The following is a 17,313-nucleotide window of genomic DNA, read 5'->3' as shown; positions in this document are numbered from 1 at the left end:
GTGTGCATCCTACGTTGTTTAAATTATAGATTTACATACCAATAGAGGGCATCTGCTTTAGGAATGTTTGATCATTTGTATTGCCTGTCAACACATCCTGTAAACAGAATACACTTATGTATATATTTAAAATGAAATACTGGTGTACCATAGTAATGGAGTATATCCTCATTCAAACTAGATGTATGTTGGGCAACTTGCATCAAACAGTGAGTCCTTGAACCCTTTACTACACAGGGAACGTCACTTTCCAACATCACCTCCCCACCCCCACAATCCCAAGAATGTAAAAATAAAATGCAGAAAATATTTTTTTTTTAAGTAAGAATTGTGAGGAATCTACATCCCACAGCAGTCCTGTTTTCATCTGCGTGAACTGAGACAGGTATGTCTCTCCTTTTGGCTGTGCTCCATTGTTAGTTTCCAGTCGTGCCTGTGCGCTGTGATTATCAACGTACACATCTGGATGAACTTAGTCGAGAAATCCTATAAAGAAACTAATGGGCTCTTCAAACATTTTTGAAGACTGATTAAGAGCCGTTTCAGATCTTGTTCACATCAATGAGTTCCATCTGCAAATTATTTAAGTTCTCACTGAATTTGTTATCTGCCTTAAATGCTCCCTTTCAGTGTAAAAGAGGGTTTGGGGGAAATGGAGGGGGGCTTGTATGTTCTGCAGATAATGTGCAACACTGCTGAATATTTGCTTATTGTGCAGGTCAGATGCTTGGATAAACATGGTGGCCTGTTCCATTACTGACAAACTCAGTGTACATGGTAGTCCTGGGTGCTCTGTACTACGGCAGCAACACCAGTTTCAAGAAAAATTGAGACACTATAGGTTAAATTACTGTTCATGCACTGATCAGTTTTGAGATTCTGGGATATTTAGATATCATGTCTTCTTTCAGACTTATGGAAGGAAAACACCTAAAATAAAGGTGGTTTTAAGGTGTTGATTTTACTACATGTTGTGTATTTACGTCAATTTACAACTATAATACATAACTTTGAAGGCCATTTTCTCTTAATGAGTGTTTTCCTCATACTCTCAGATCTCCACTTCAACAACAATCACATTCACCCTTATTCCTATCTATATTACAAAGGGTTTTGTTCATATATCTTTCATACACAACCTGATTTAGAGAACATCTTATGAAAGCATAGCAAAACTGATTATGTTTTAGCTGTTGACAGTATTTTCTTATTGATTGATTGATGAAAAGAGATATTCAAAATTGGTTCTGGAAAAACTTTAACACTAATATGTCACCAAAATAAAACTAAATAACTGAAGCTGGCTTTACCCAATGTTAAGATGTCTGTTCTGGAAATTAGGGCCTTTTAGACATGTAAAAGGTTATCTGCATATTCAAACATAACATTTCAGAAAACCCAAAATACAAGGGGGGAAGTCTTACTGTAAGTAATCAGCTTGGGAGGTTTCATGGGGATATCTACTAGTTAAGAAAATTTTCCTTATTCACATTTAGTCTCTCCTTGAGCTTTTTTCGGGATGCTGAAATGAATTTGGCCTCCTGACAATTTTATTCTCGTGTTTGTAAAACCTTGTTCTCTAGCCGACACTCTACGTTTTGCTTTCTCTTCAGTAAAACTGTAATTTGGAGTCACGCCAGCATGAAAGGCAAATTTACACGCTTGCATATTAGCCTGGTGAAATAGCGAGCAGGCCTCGCTTTTAAGGCCTGTTCGTCTTCCACTAGTATGACCCTTGTGTTTTATAAGGGAGACTAACACCGTGAACTACATTTGTTACAAATTAGGCTTCCTGGAGCCGTAAAGTTGACACCTGCCACTTCAAACCTTTCTTTGGAAATGAGGACGGCCATTGATAGCCGCCAACAAGGAACAGTTGCATCGACAGACGTTAATTAGCAAGTTTAGCTAACTCATGTAGTCAAACAGACTTTATTTGATGCGGTTTGCTTACACACTTTAAGTTAGCTGCTTGCCAGACATTACAATGACACTTCTAGGTTCTCTTACCGTCTGAAACCTCATGTGCTTCAAAGAATCATCAAACAATTCCATTTGCACTGACAAAGCAGAGCTCTAGCACTTACCGCTGCTTCACCACACGATGTCGCCATTTTTAACGTTTCGCGAACATTAATGCTGCATTTTAGTGCTGACCGTAAAGTCGGATTACACATTTTCCGGAATGGTTTTTAAATAATAGAAATGTGAATAGATTATTCCTTCAAAAATGCACTGCTTATAGTGATTAAAGTAGACAGAAGAAAACAATATTTAAAATTATCCTGCGCTTTTTAAGGCCATTTGCTTATAATTACTTGCCCATAGGTTTTTTTTTTTTTAGAAACTTTAGGACCTTCTAATAACTATGTAGTTTGCCATTTATGACTGTTACGGAACCACTGCTTTCAAATGAGTCACTGTACCTAGAAAACCTCTGGAAATAGTATTTGATAATTCGCCTGTTGTTCAAACCGAGAACGAAATCTGAATTCTCCGCCACCACGTGAAGGCACATCAAGTCCGGTAATGACGGCAGCAGCTCCACAGGAACCAAACTTTAGCTAGTAGCCGTAGCTGTAGCATCACAGCTCGACTGTGTCTCTACCTGAAATTGACGCCTTGGGAGGCACGTTATCCAGCATATCACCAATTCCCACGCTGTTATGGAGCTGTAGACAGAATTTATAAACAGAGGTAATAGTATGAAACTAAGTTGTTGTCCTACATGTAAGGGGAAAGCTCACATTTTGAGCTACCGCTATTTGTTTTCCGTAGCAGCTAGCTAGCAACAGTAACACAAGATAAAATGACACGCTTTGAACTGCTGTGAAGATTAAATGCTGTTCTGTTTGTAACTGGATGGGATTAATTGATTACTGTAGTGTGTGACTCAATATTTCATTTTACAATGTGTTGTGTCAAAAGGTGATCGTCTGCCAAAGACAGATTAGCGTCCGTGGGTGCAATTATTCTCATGTCTCTGCATTATTTTACCAGCTCTGTACCCTGCAGTACCAATTTTAGTTGTGTTTTTTACCCGTTGAAATAACTTAAAAGTTAGCAGTTCAACTGATATGATGCTGTTATCCACCTGCCCTGAAGTGTTTCTTACTCCTGCATTGTGAGTGAAATGCTATTATTGCATTACGATGATTTGATTTTATCCACGAGGGTAATATTTTTAAGATTAATGTCCATAGCATAACCGCAGAAGAGATCATTTCTTTATTTCACCACAGACATGGTGTTATATTTACTTGTACCTTATGACTGTCTCAGATACAAGCTACTAGAAACATAACAAGTAGAGCACAATCAGTTTTTGGTACAACCCTTGCTAACAGGTGAACTGTCAGATTATTAAATTAAACCTTAATAAATGGGACAGAAACCAAGTGAAACATGTTGGACTAGAATAAATGAGTTATGAGTTAAATGAGGATACTTGCTGTCGAAGACTAGGCAGAAAGGTTTTCACTATCCCCTTTGTAATCCAAATTGTTTGTCAGGAAAACAAAAAAATAAGCAAGGCCCACCCTGACTTCTTATGTCCTCTTCTGTTTCAGTGTTGAGGAATGGTCTGACTGCAGCAGTCAACATGCACAGTCGTTTGCAGGAGCTGAAGAAGGAGGAGGAGACTCTCCTCAAAATCAAAGTTATGCTACAAGACCAACTGAACAGGTTGAAGGTAAATGCGAGCACAAAAGAGGAGTGTGTTTGTGTATGTGTGCATATCTGTGGTTTATGTATTGTGTCTATTCTGTGTTTCAGTTTGAAGAAGGGGCCTTGAAGTCTATTATTAACGCACAGACAGAAGAAGGTGCCTCTGATCGTTCATCCCCAGACGCTGAGGTAAATCGCTGTAACACAAAGAACAATATACTAGCGTATCTGTCATGTTAAGATAAGCCTAGATAACCTCCCTGACTATATTTATATGCACACAAAAATCAGGTTACTCTGAGTGATGAGGTTAAAACTGTAGCAGTAAACTTGTTCAGGTAAAAGAATCCCTTAATTTATGGGGAATGGTCAAATTATTAGAAGGCACTGACTGCACTTTTAAGGCTGCTTTAGTTGTCCTTGTGTGTTTTTATCCATGCATGTAGGCTTGTTTTTGTGTCATTCAGGAACTCAGAGAGTGAATTATGAGATTATGTGATTAAATAAAAATTATCCATTGTCTACTACACCTAACTTCTTTTGCTCGCATAAGTGATTAATGGTATTTTGTCTCAGCTAGAAAACTGTGGCATTTGCTACTCATCAGAATCCAAAACACGTCTCCTACTGCTCAATTTCAAACAGTTCTGCATGTGCTAGCTAATACTAATGGCTAATTTGCCACTAATAACTTTTAAGTAACGACTTACCCATGAAATATATATTTGTGCACAGTCAGAAGTTGCAACTAAAAGCATCATATAGGTGCCTACAGTTAAAAAACACAAACAAAACATTAAAACAGCTCACAGAAATATACTACCACAAAGAGATTGATGTGTTTTTTTCACTACATACTGTCTCACTTGAGCTTTGTTTTGTATCTTAGTCACGCTATTGCGTAATATTTTACAAAGATTGTCTCCTGTTTTCAGAACACGTTTTAAAATTTTGCCTTGCACACTTAGTTTAGTGCTTTCTAACTTTTATTGTTTGTTTTTATTGTCTCAGGTTCACATTAATCTTGACGATGAGGGCGAGATCAACCGTACCAAACTCCTACTGAATGCCGCTGTAGATTATGACATGGAGGAGGAGGAAGAGGAGGAGGAAGACGACGAGGAAGACGAGGAGGATGATGAAGGAGACGAAAATGAGCTTGAGTTTATGGCTGAGGAGGATGAGGAGGAGGACGATTACTGAGATTGACAGGATGTCAGTAATTGCAGCACTGGGGAAGAACATGAACCACGTGTAAACGGACAGCTGTGTATGTGTTCACCTGTTTTGTATTATCAGTTAAGAAGTTTAATTTATTTGGATGGAGCGAGTAACAGTTACAGTGTAATGATGTGTGGTGCTAGCAGTATCTCTCTCTCCTTTAGCCTGATTTAAGGCATGTCATCAGAATTTCACACCATGTTAGTCATGTGTCAGTTTTTGTGAGAAACATCTCACTTAAACGCAGTAAAGCAGTGCTATTAGGTGCTTATTATATTTTATTAGACATATTGTGCATTTTGGAGACACGACAGAGAGCAGCAGTTCACTTGAGAATCAAAAATCGGATGTTGAGATGTGTGTGTTGATGAAAATGTATGGCTGGGCCATATAAGAAAATAGTGTGTATACATTCTGTGAGAAATTCCTGTAAGCACAAAATAAATGTTTTGCATAAGTTTCACCTGACTGATTTTTTTCATTGTACACATCTAGTTTTATGCCAATATGCTTTTCCAACATACAGCATGTTTACATACGAGCAATAAGGGGACACTGTTGTTGTGTTTCTTTCTCAAATACTAAATTAAGGTAATACCTGTGTTAAATTTGTGTCCTGATCTGACCCAGGCAAATGGGTAATGCAGTGCAAACACTTTCCACTGGAAAACCATTCAGCATTTTCTAAACAGTTAAAACAATACAGTGAGCCTGACAATAAGGCCAGCTTTCACACTGACAGCAGGGACAGCTCTGGAGAAGGGTGGTGCTACAACAGGGAATGTACAATAGAGATTGCACCAATAGATATATTCTGATTTCTACGTGGTCTGCGGTTCCAGGAGAGCTCTTATTCACCTTCAGACCTGGGCTCAGCACACAGACGTGCTGCAAATGCATCCATCATAAGATCCACAGGTAAATGGACCCATAATGATTTTACAGAAGTAATTAAAAATTCATTAATAATTGTAGGAACATTTTTTAGGTTATGTGTTGATACTTTTGCCATATTTCTGATTTCGAATTTTAAATTGCAGTGCATTGTTTTTATTTTCCATTATGCAGCAGTACTTATTACACAATAAGACGGACATTTTTAACATTCTTGTCCAATTATTTATTATCTGAGACAAGCTTGGACAAATACAGCAAATAACATTCATTTACTTTTACATGTCGATTAATGAGGTTTCCTATAATAACATTTGTTTGTGTGGAAAACTTGATCCATTGTCATGTGATTGTGCACTGTAAATATATCAACCTCTCTAACATTAGCTTTGCTTACAGAGGTGAAACCATAGTTTGTATGGGATCTGTCTGCCTCAGCATGATGAGCTTACACTCCATTGAGTTTGAAAAGCGGCATTTGGCTTTGCGTTAGGAACGTGGGACCCCCCAGAGTCCATCACATTGGATGCTTCCAGGCTGCTTGATGACATTTTGTTGTGATTATATTAAGTTTTCTTCTGTTATCAACCTTGACATTTTTTTTTAAAGATACATCTGCAGGCATGTGTGTATTGTTTTGGATGTAACAGCATGTTTGCTCCAGACCATGCATGCGTACACTGAACGGTTCTTGTCTGTGTTTAGACATCAGTGAGGGACTGGAGCAGAACGAGACAGCGACTGTGCTGCAGGCTCAGGAGTACCATGCTGCCCCGCTGTGCAGTCAGTGTGTGCCATGTGCTTATGTTGGTGCTGTGTCTGTCTGCGGCTGAGGACTTCGACTGGACAAAGAACGACCACAGCTCCTTCTATTATGGCACTTTTCCAGCTGGTACACACAATTTGTTCTTTGGGGATAAATACAGAACATTTTATTCCAGTTAAATATTTTAATTCTTTTAACTGGTTCCATTAGTCCTTCTAAATGCTGGTCAGTGTAACTCTACTGATTGTTGCAAGTGTTTGATTTCTCAGGATTTTCGTGGGGTGCCGGAAGTTCAGCCTATCAAACAGAAGGAGCCTGGGACAAAGATGGAAAAGGACTGAGCATCTGGGACGTGTTTAGCCATAAGAAAGGCAAAATCCAACTAAATGAAACCGGGGATTCCTCCTGTGAGGGCTACTACAAAGTAAAGGTGGGGCGATCAGGTGTCTGAGCGACATGGGGAGAGCAGGATTTGGGGTCGTGTGAGGGCACAAAGAAATCTAAATGTTTCACTCTACTATGTGTGTTTTGCTCAGGATGATGTTTCTCTGATGAAGGAGCTGAAGCTTAACCACTATCGTTTCTCCATCTCCTGGCCCAGACTCGTCCCCACTGGCATAAAGTGTGAGTAACTGCTGTTAATTCAATCCAACTGAACTGACATGTGATTTCATTTGTTAACGTCTACACTCTAACACCATCTGTAGCTGAGCATATCAACGAGAAGGGAATACAGCACTATGAGCAACTGATTGACCACCTACTGGAGAACAACATCACTCCCATCGTTACTCTGTACCACTGGGATCTTCCACAGGTTGGTATGCAGAATAGAAACCATCATTTAACTTTAACCTCGATACATTTTCAAATAATCAACTGTATTATTTGCTTTTGTAGGTTTTACAAGAGAAATATGGCGGATGGCAGAATATAAGCATGGTGAACCATTTCAATGAGTTTGCTAACCTGTGCTTTGAAAGATTTGGCAACCGAGTGAAGCACTGGATCACTTTCAACAATCCATGGGTATGTTCTCAATCAATACTTTACATAAAAACTAAATATGCACAGTATTTACCTGTACTGAAAGCATTAATACGCTCCTACAGTCTGTGGCAGTGGAAGGCTATGAAACAGGTGAACACGCTCCAGGACTGAAGCTGAGGGGAACGGGTGCATACAGAGCTGCACATCACATAATTAAGGTATGAAAATGCAAATGTATTTAGTTTAAGTATTAAAGCCACGTAGCAATTAGTGAACACTTTGATCTAAGATGTCAATACCATCTCTTTCATAGGCACACGCCAAAGTTTGGCACACTTACGATACACAGTGGAGGGCCAAACAAAAAGGTAAGCAGGATAAAAGTTTGGGAATTAATTTTGTGGTATCTGATGATTCCACATCATGGGTTTATGATTAGAGTCCCCAGGTCAAAGGTTATATCTGGGTATTGGAATTATGGGCCTTGTAGATTTATGATTGGAGTAATCAGCTTGAAAGTTGCATCTGGAGGGTTGTCACATTATCTAGAGCAGGGGTGTCGAATTCTGGTCCTCGAGGGCCGCAATCCTGCAAGTTTTAGATGTTTCCCTCTTCCAACACACCTGATTCAAATGATCAGCTCATCATCAAGCTCTGCAGAAGCCTGATAACGATCCTGATCATTTGAATCAGGTGGAAGAGGGAAACATCTAAAACTTGCAGGATTGCGGCCCTCGAGGACCAGGATTTGACACCCCTGATCTAGAGGATGTGACTCCCATTAGGACATGAACTATGTGTCCATTGTTTCACGTAAACAACTCCCCTATACAAGCTAGTGGTTAATGTTGGTCTGGAGGGTGATTCTTTTTGGCTTTGAATCCTCTCACAGCCGTCTGAGATATTGTACTTGTTCCAATGAATTATTATAAACCAACAGGACGGTGTCAGCTGAGAATTTCTTCATCATCTTCACATCATCGCTACTCAATAAACAACAATTTACAATCGCTCAATATTGATCGCTCAGCGATATTGTCTATTGAGTGTTGACGGCTGCTGTTCATCTCTGCAGGTCTGGTTGGCATCTCTCTGTCGGGGGACTGGGGAGAACCGGTGGATATCAGCAACCAGAAAGACATTGAAGCAGCTGAGAGATACGTCCAGTTCTACCTGGGCTGGTTTGCCACACCTATCTTTCATGGAGACTACCCTCAAGTGATGAAAGACTTCATTGGTAAGCAAAACTGCAATCTTGAAGTCATATTATTCATCAGGGGATTAACTGAGTGCTATATGTAACCGTGTGTGTGCAGGAAGGAAGAGTGTCCAGCAGGGCCTCGGCGCATCTCGACTGCCCGCGTTTTCCCCCCAGGAGAAGAGCTACATAAAGGGGACCTGCGACTTCCTCGGCGTCGGCCACTTCACCACCCGGTACATCACCCAAAAGACCAACCCATCAGGCCGCAGCAGCAGCAGCTACTTCAGTGACCGCGACCTGGCCGAGCTGGTTGACCCCCGGTGGCCTGACCCTGGATCAGAGTGGCTCTACTCCGTGCCCTGGGGTTTCAGACGTCTGCTCAATTTCGTCAAGGTGACTCGCAGCTCTAGTAACGCAGAGCACACTTGTTGACATGAAATGCACACTGCAGCCTTAATTAAATTGCAACTTATTGCACATCATATTGATTTGTTCCCCATTTAGACTCAGTATGGAAACCCAATGGTTTATGTGACTGAGAACGGAGTCTCGGAGAAGATGCTGTGCACAGAGCTGTGTGACGACTGGAGGATACAGTATTACAAAGACTACATCAATGAGATGCTAAAAGGTGAAGGAACTCTCATGTGTTTTACAAAACATGAAAATGAATGTGCACATTTATTCTGGTCATCTTCTTGTAGTTAAAAGGCTCTCTGTTGTCTGTGCCACTCAGCTATCAAAGACGGAGTCAATGTGAAGGGCTACACTGCATGGTCCCTGCTGGACAAGTTTGAGTGGGATGAAGGCTACTCGGAGAGATTTGGTCTGTACTACGTGGACTTCAGGAACAAAAACAAGCCTCGCTATCCCAAAGCTTCTGTTCAGTTTTACAAACGCATTATCAGCTCCAATGGATTCCCCAATCAAAGAGAGGTGAGAGATAGGACGGTCAGCACAAAGAACTGCTTTCGAGGGTTTTTGAGTAGAACTGCACACATGACGTTTTGTTTTCTGACGTTTATTTGTTGGCTCTGTGGTGCCTAAAAAAAATCCATCTCTGATTAGATATGATTATCTTGTGAACCTCAACAGGTTGAAAACTGGAGGAGGAAGGCTGTTGAGACCTGCTCTTCTAGCAACCAGCTCCTAGCTGCAGGTCAGTTTGTCTTTAACATTATCATCATCATGGCTGTCAGTGATAAGAGGCAAACAGCTAGCTGGGGTAAACAAATAAAGATCCTGATCCAAACGTGACAAAACAGTTAAAACAAAAGTAATTAGAATTTGACTTGACTGTGTCTCTGCTCATCAAGCACAACAAAAAAAAAAAAACATACATGAACAAATCAGTAGTTGTAACCAGAATGATGGAAAAACAAAACCTGGTCATTCAAATCTTGGACAGAATATCTGAGATATCTTCTTTGTTTGCCCCTCCAGCTAGAAGAAAATCCAAGGAACATGCAGAAATGCCAAAGGTTTGGCCAGTGCATGATGAAGTTTAGAAGTTGAGGTTCCTCTTAATGTAATTAGTTTTTTGTTGTTGCTTTGTGACTGTGTGGTTTGAAATCTAACAGTTAGGCTTCTGCAGTTCAACACTAATACAATCAATGCTTGTACTCCTTGTTTACAGTATGCAACAACTTCCTCATTTATCATCATTTTAACCAGCATGCTCTAATCTAATTTGCAAAAAAAGCCCTTTTGATTTGACAGCAGCTTTGGCAAAAACTCAATAAGCATAAAGCCAATGAGTGGACTTTTGCCCTCAGGGTGTTTCACAAAGCAGGATTTTAAATTTAACCAGATAGCATCGCGGCAGTGAAAATGTCATACATTTGAATTGAATTTAAAAATCAAAACTTCAACAGAAGGTTCAGCTGTGCCTGTTGATGGCTCGTCATAATAAATACATTTTTTAGAAGATTAGATTTTGACAGTTATCCACAGTACTTATGCTGCTTTCTGAAATGCTCCGCTGTAGTTGCATGCAGTTCTCAAAGGGTTAAAGTGCCGTTTATCAACTCTGAGTACTTTTTCTTCTTTTATTAGAGGAACAGCGGAGTACTGCTGCCAATATTCTAAGACTTATACATGGTAAGGAATCCCTTGTGCTCACTATAAATCAGATAAAATATGATTTGATTTAGGAAAAAAAAAAAAGGTAACCCTTTGAGTGCTGTGCTTAAGCAGAATTTCTCGCTTCATAAGCAGTGCCTCAATATACAATCCTGTGAGTGAGTTTTTATTGAGTGTATGTGTGTGTGTGTGTGCTTTGCAGACCCTTTGACCAGCCACATGGAGATGGTAACTGAGATCGTTGTTCCCACTGTGTGCACGCTCTCCATTTTGCTCAGTGCCATCTTCCTCATGTTCCTGCTGCGGAGGCGGAACTAGAAAGTGTGCATGTTTACAATCGCAAGCATCAACATACACATACACACACACAATCTGTTCACAAACACACACTCATAACATTAAGTGCATCATTTCTTTAATGGATTAAGTGTGAACATAAATACAATATTTAAACTGAATTTAAAGGGATTTACTATTAATTTGATGTGCATACAGTGTTTAAAGTAAAACCATTTTTTTTAGCCTGTGATAATGATTTTAGTAACAGACGCTCAAACAGTGTGGATACCCCTGAAATTTGTTAGAATTCTTTAGTTAAACATTGCTGTGAAATATTGCCATTGCAAACAACCCATATGATCGACTGTATTTTGTGTTTTCATTTGGATAAAGCTGTTTGAGAGAAAAATTCTTCTGAATCTCCTTCAACTGCCATCGTGAGCAGCAAATGTGACAATAAAGATGTGGTAACCCAAACATATTTACAAAAGACTGACTTTTTTATTGGATACATTTAACAAAAAAAATAAAGCATATTAACAGAAAACCAGAGTACACCTGTAAAATCTAATGCAATTAAATACAACACAGCTCTGCCATGAAATGTACTACTACAAACGTTTGAAGTTTTTGCTGTCAGAAAGGTTTGTTATTGAGGCCATTGTGGGTGGTGGTGACTGTATCACATTGACTGTTCCTGATGCTCTGTCCACCCCTTAAACATACACAAGGGGGGCTCAGCATCAGAAAACATTAGATTTCTCAGGTGTACCTGGTGAGTGAAGGTTCTGATTGCACTTGTGGCTAGTTCTTGTATGTCGTTAAATGCTAATGAGAAAATGGTATGAAAAACACCTCCTTTGTTGTTTTGTTGCGTGCTTCTTAAGTTCATGCGAAGTTGACAAGGCTACAGCACGCCATGGTGGAGAAGAAAGCAGGGTCGTCACTGTCCCCATTCACTGTTTCATTTGGGTAATCTAAACAAAGAAAACAGTTAAAGAAGAAAATGTTATCTGTGCTTTACTGGGTAGGTCCTACTCGTATATTTGGAGCAAGAGTTAAATCTCACCTGTTTCAAAGATGACATGATCAACCAGCGGTCTGTCACTGAGCTGTAAAGCTGTTCTGACCTCACGAGGACCATTACCACTGGACACCTCCACCCCCCACACGACTGGATGCTCTCTGTGGAAGACACACAAACATATGATGAGACAAGAACTCCTTTTTAGTTTTAGTTTAGTTTAGATAGACTCCAGCCCCCCTGCGACCCTAGTGAGGATTAAGCCGTGTATAGATGATGGATGGATGGATGGATATTCAAGAAGATTTTCATGTGCTTTTTAGTCAAGATTAGAGTTTTTCTGGCCTTTGCTTGTTCAGTATTTTTAGGGTCCGAGGACCCTTGCCCTTATTTCTAATTCTATTTAGTGATGCTTTATTTCCTGCTTTTATGAGGTCCTCCTGCAGGTTTGTGACAGTAATACAGGGAGAAATATTGCTTATTCTTCTACCTCAAAGTTCGTTGCGGTACCATGCGTTTTAAAATCATGTAGGATACTTCTAACAATGTTTTTTTCAGCTTCAAGTGTCTTGGAAGTCCTCTTTTAAACCTTTCCTTGTGTGCTATATTGATTTTTTTCTCTTAGCCTTTGAGATAGCACCTTTACCTTTGCCCCGTTTGCTACTCGGTTCCCAAAAGTTAAATTGCATTTTCCAACAACCTGTTAGCCGTACATACCAGTAAGTGTTTTCAACAAACGCAGAAAACTGTTCAGCAACATGATGCAGCAATCCTGAAACAATCCTCAAACTCTCTCTTCCACATTTTCATTACTGATTTGATTATGACACACCTACAAATGTTATTTGTTGTAGAAATGGTTTAGCATCCAGTGCACGGCATACTGACTTAACAAATTTGACTGCAGCTGTATCACTAGATGATCTGACCACAAGAAGGCAGCGCTACATACTGGGTTTGACTCACTTATGCCACAGAAGCTGAGCAGAGATGTGTGACCACATTAGAAAACTGTGTGAAAGCAAATTTCACACATTTTACACAATATGGAACAAACCTAAAGAACAGAGCTGAATTCAGCTTCGGTCAAATGACTTCACTTCTTTCTCTAGTTCGCAGTGAAACACAAATATTCCTCTGAACAATTGCGGAATTGACATCTCATATAAAATCCACTCTGAATGCGAAGAAGTGACATCCAAACACAAAAATCCAACCTTCTGCTTCATCTTTTCAACACTTCTCAGGGTAAACAATGTACAAATGTGACTTAAAAATGAATAAAAGGGCAAATATCTCAGTTTCATTTACAGTTTTGCTACAGACATAACGAAGCAGTTCGCGTGCAAAGGATTGAATTTCTTACTTCTGGTAGAAATGGCTGATCAGGGCAGGTTTGATTTGGAGTTTGAACTCATGCTCCTCATCATATGGTGATGTTTTGTAGTGCTGCAAACATGATCTATGAGAAAGGAAAAGATATGTTAAAAAAAATGTTACATTTTCAGTGTCAGCTTGAGATGAGAATATTTTGCACACTTTTACATGAGTGGAAAGAGTCAAGGGGTTTACTGTGTGAGAAGGAAGAGCCGGTCGTAGGGCAAAGCCAAGAATGTGCTGCAGGTCACGATTATTTCCAGCAGATGGTGCAGTTTTCTCAGTCGGACCACTTGTTCCTGCAGATCAACCTCTGTGCTCAGGTAATAACACTGCGGAAAATATTACTTAAATTCAGTACTTTGTTCACGGATATGTAAAAATATTTGTCATTAGAATAGTGTCAAGCTCACCAAGTGGTTCAGAGTTGTCAATTCTTCACCTGAGAAACACACAAACAAAAAAAAGATTGCAAATAGTCTATTAAATGGAAACAAATGTCAGTTTTGTCTTGATTTACGTGGTGTCAAATATACACTACTACACAAGCATAATCATGTGCAAGTGACAGAGTAATACTTCAGAGGAGTCATTTTAAAAACGTTACCAATTAGGTAGTTAATGTAATCTTTTCTCATCTTGTCCAGACCCATCTCTAGAAGCATGTTGACAGGGGTGACGCCTGTAAGGGACACGTGATCGATCTGCTGGTGGTAGCACTGCAGAATGAGCTTGCTGAGGGAGCTGCTGCTGTCTCTGTGAATCTGGGACAAAACAAAACAAAAAAAACCTCACACTCAATTAAGTCCAATATTTTGTTTGGGATGAACAGTTTTCAAAGGCCGCATCATTCCATACCCAGGGTTTGATGTCGCCGTATCTTAGAGCTTCAGTGACCAACTTCAGACAGTCTCCAATGTCCTGATAAGAAGTCACGCCTGTAATGGAAAAGGAATCCGAGAAAAATGGTCGCCACAGTCTGTTTGTAATGGAAACTCAGAAAAAAAAAGCTAGCTTCCTTAATAGAGAAATTAACTCACTTTTTCTCATCCGAACCCACAGCTGCTCCACGAAATCCAAATCGCCTCTCTCCAAGAAAGAGTTGAAAATGGGAGTGTCCGTCTCAGATTTCAGCTTTGTGGTCTTTAGAGATGGAAAGAAAAGAGGAAGACGAAAAAAAAAATAACTTTCAGACATGCTCTGAAATAAATGCATTTGTTGAAAGGTTGTTGCTTTTCTTGCTATCATACCTCTGCGGTTTTTGCAGCCTGATCTTGAAGTGTTTTTGCAGTGTTCTGAAGCTCTGAAAGAAGTTTTAAAAAAAAACCACAACAAAACATAAAATAATCTTACCAATCGTACAGTACTGCATCATAATTAAAGTTTATTTATTTAACAATGCAGATACCTTCTAGGTAAGCCTTGGTCAGATTTACAGCAGATGTGCTTTCCAAAGGTTCCATCCATTCAGTCTCACCAGTTCTCAAACCATCAGCAAGAGTCTGAAATAACAGGAATCTGATATATTTTTCTATTCAAGTCTTGATAGTTAAACTCATCTGAGATTACACACACACACACAAACCTGAAGAAACTCGAGCTCCCTGTACATCTCAAACATTGGACTTCTCATGTCTCCACTGGCAACTTTGATATTCTGCATGTGAACAAAGATAAACAAGTTAAGAATCACAGTTTGTGCAGTATTATACATCCTCTACTCTCTGACTGATTAACTGTGTTATCCCAAAAAACGCACTACTTCAATTTATACATTAGACTTGTAAAATTTGAAAAACATAATTTAAACACTGTTTGAATGATTACTGCTTACAAGTGTTGCTGTGGAAGACAGGGGTGGGATCTCAAGGATGCTCTCCACATGGCTCCATTTGAAATCCACTGTCACACTACTCTGTGACTCAATCATTGTGTTTTCAACAATAGTGGAACCAAACAAGTTGAATCTGGCATTGCCTTTGATCCCCATCTGAAAGTATTAACATATATAAGTGAACAAACATACAATCATACTGACTTGCAAGAGAAGACGGACTCTCACTTACTGAGGACGGGTGATGCCTTTTCTTATGCTCTTTTTTGAGTTCCTCTAAAGTGATGAGAGATCTTTTGTCCACAGTTGAACCTAACAACATTAAGGTTTGGGGGGCGGACAAGATGGACAAATTTTAAAGGTGCACAAGAGTTGATAACCAATATGTTTTATAATGTTTTAGGGATGAGATGTCTAAGGTATACCTTTGCAGGTAACAGAGTATAGCTTAACACCAGCTACTTTACTGCCCACACAGACTGTTTCAGCTCCTAACCAGGTTGTTCCAGCTGGATCAGACATGTCACATCGCACCCACAGAGGGTGCAAGGCAGGGTTGTTGTCCACAGCTGACACATTAGCATTTTGAGATAATGTATAAAAAGACAGCAACTGCCTGTACAAAAACAAAAAAACAACCATTTGATTGTCAGGTATGGCATATTACACACTCTGATTGTATAATCCTATTAGCATGTGCTTCATTTGGATGACCTGTTAAACATCTTAGCATTTGTCACCTTGCTTTCATGATTGTGAGCGGCTGCGGTCCTAGTTCTGTGTGGAGTACACTGGCACTAACAGCCTCAGCCTCATCCTCATCCTCATCCTCATCCTCATCCTCATCATCAGCACAGTTCGATGTCTCAGTCATTGGTTCATCATCTGGCTCACATATTTTAGGAATCTGGTGAAAGCGAAACATGGTTCAGTAGTCAGCACTCGAGAGGGGTTAAAGTCAAGTCAACTAAAAATCACAGCTAGAGTGTTCTGATTCCTGTTAATGCTATTAATGTGCACCATCACATGTCAATATTATTATATCAAAAAATCATAAGCATCTGATGTATGAAAAAATAACATTCCCGAATAAACCACAGACCTCTAAAATGCAAATGTGTTTATTTGGTCAATTTGCATTTTTGTCCGGGGATCCAGACATTCTCAGTGTCTTTAATGAGCTACAAACAGGATTTAACATTACTCACAACTTTTTCACAGATGAAGACTGTCTGGTCGCCACAGTACATATTCACCGCAGCAATTCTGTCTCCGTTCGTTTTCAATATTTGGATGTCCTCCTGAAACCCAGAAGTTATCAACATCACTACTACAACACTGAGGGAAACATTAAATTATAACATTCATTTAGGGAAAATGAAATCACCTCATATATATGTGGATCACTGCCTTTCTCACCTTGAAGAGATCTGGAACAAACACAACAGGAATTAACTTTGCCTCAGGAAGATAAGTAGTTAGTTGCGACTGAAGCATTGAGAAACTGAACACGAGATGAAGGCTAACAGATGATCCGTCAGCTATTGGCTTTCTAGCATTAACTCGATGTTAACGTTAGCTAAAAGAGTGAATGTTAGAGACGCCTTTGCATCCAAAACTCACCGAAGAATGTTGAAAAAGTCCTTCGCTCTAGATATCACCTTTGAACCCATCGCTAAATTATGCTACGAGTCTCCGTTTATAGAGCAAAGTAAGTAAATTATACACAAGAAGTTAACAGACCGAACAGATTTTGAGCTGCTGTTGATATTTTGACAGTCGCGCGCTCACTCAGACGGTGACGACACGAGTTCATAGGTCATCACATATCGCTATCATTTTACATAAAATAATGAATAAATACGATTATAAGGTGTATGAATAATCTTCCACACGTGGGAAAATAAATATTAAAAATGAATAATATTTTATTTTTTTTTAAAACATTCAGAAAGAAAGTAGTTCGGTTTTACCCCTGC

General features: G+C 39.5%; 3 protein-coding genes across 3 annotated transcripts; 2 read left to right on the top strand and 1 right to left on the bottom strand.

Annotated features, from left to right (window-relative positions):
* The first annotated feature begins 2,556 nt into the window (after positions 1-2,556).
* snapc5 (small nuclear RNA activating complex, polypeptide 5) lies at positions 2,557-5,350 on the top strand. The gene is made up of 4 exons (XM_008276837.1): positions 2,557-2,697; positions 3,570-3,691; positions 3,775-3,855; positions 4,678-5,350. Exons 2-4 carry the CDS (start codon positions 3,602-3,604, stop codon positions 4,867-4,869), a joined length of 363 nt encoding a protein of 120 aa, XP_008275059.1. The 5' UTR covers positions 2,557-2,697; positions 3,570-3,601; the 3' UTR covers positions 4,870-5,350.
* A 1,196-nt stretch (positions 5,351-6,546) lies between these two features.
* On the top strand, positions 6,547-11,138 carry lctlb (lactase-like b). Its single transcript, XM_008276838.1, has 13 exons — positions 6,547-6,673; positions 6,817-6,977; positions 7,084-7,171; positions 7,255-7,364; positions 7,448-7,576; positions 7,660-7,755; positions 7,851-7,905; positions 8,613-8,774; positions 8,854-9,131; positions 9,243-9,369; positions 9,475-9,674; positions 9,834-9,897; positions 11,023-11,138. The coding sequence occupies exons 1-13, from the start codon at positions 6,547-6,549 to the stop codon at positions 11,136-11,138; spliced, it is 1,713 nt and encodes a 570-aa protein (XP_008275060.1).
* Positions 11,139-11,218: 80 nt separating this feature from the next.
* Positions 11,219-17,090, bottom strand: zwilch (zwilch kinetochore protein). The gene is made up of 18 exons (XM_008276841.1): positions 16,958-17,090; positions 16,722-16,764; positions 16,543-16,635; positions 16,075-16,241; positions 15,760-15,950; positions 15,567-15,646; positions 15,335-15,490; positions 15,086-15,157; positions 14,909-15,002; positions 14,751-14,803; positions 14,541-14,643; positions 14,359-14,438; positions 14,108-14,264; positions 13,914-13,942; positions 13,696-13,832; positions 13,490-13,585; positions 12,169-12,284; positions 11,219-12,076 (listed from the first exon to the last, which is right to left on the bottom strand). Exons 1-18 carry the CDS (start codon positions 17,005-17,007, stop codon positions 11,988-11,990), a joined length of 1,806 nt encoding a protein of 601 aa, XP_008275063.1. The 5' UTR covers positions 17,008-17,090; the 3' UTR covers positions 11,219-11,987.
* Positions 17,091-17,313: the final 223 nt, after the last annotated feature.

The sequence above is a fragment of the Stegastes partitus genome, unplaced genomic scaffold (genome assembly GCF_000690725.1).
Source record: "Stegastes partitus isolate 25-593 unplaced genomic scaffold, Stegastes_partitus-1.0.2 Scaffold81, whole genome shotgun sequence".
NCBI classification, from domain to species: Eukaryota; Metazoa; Chordata; class Actinopteri; family Pomacentridae; genus Stegastes; species Stegastes partitus.
This window is presented reverse-complemented; position numbering and strand designations above follow the sequence as displayed.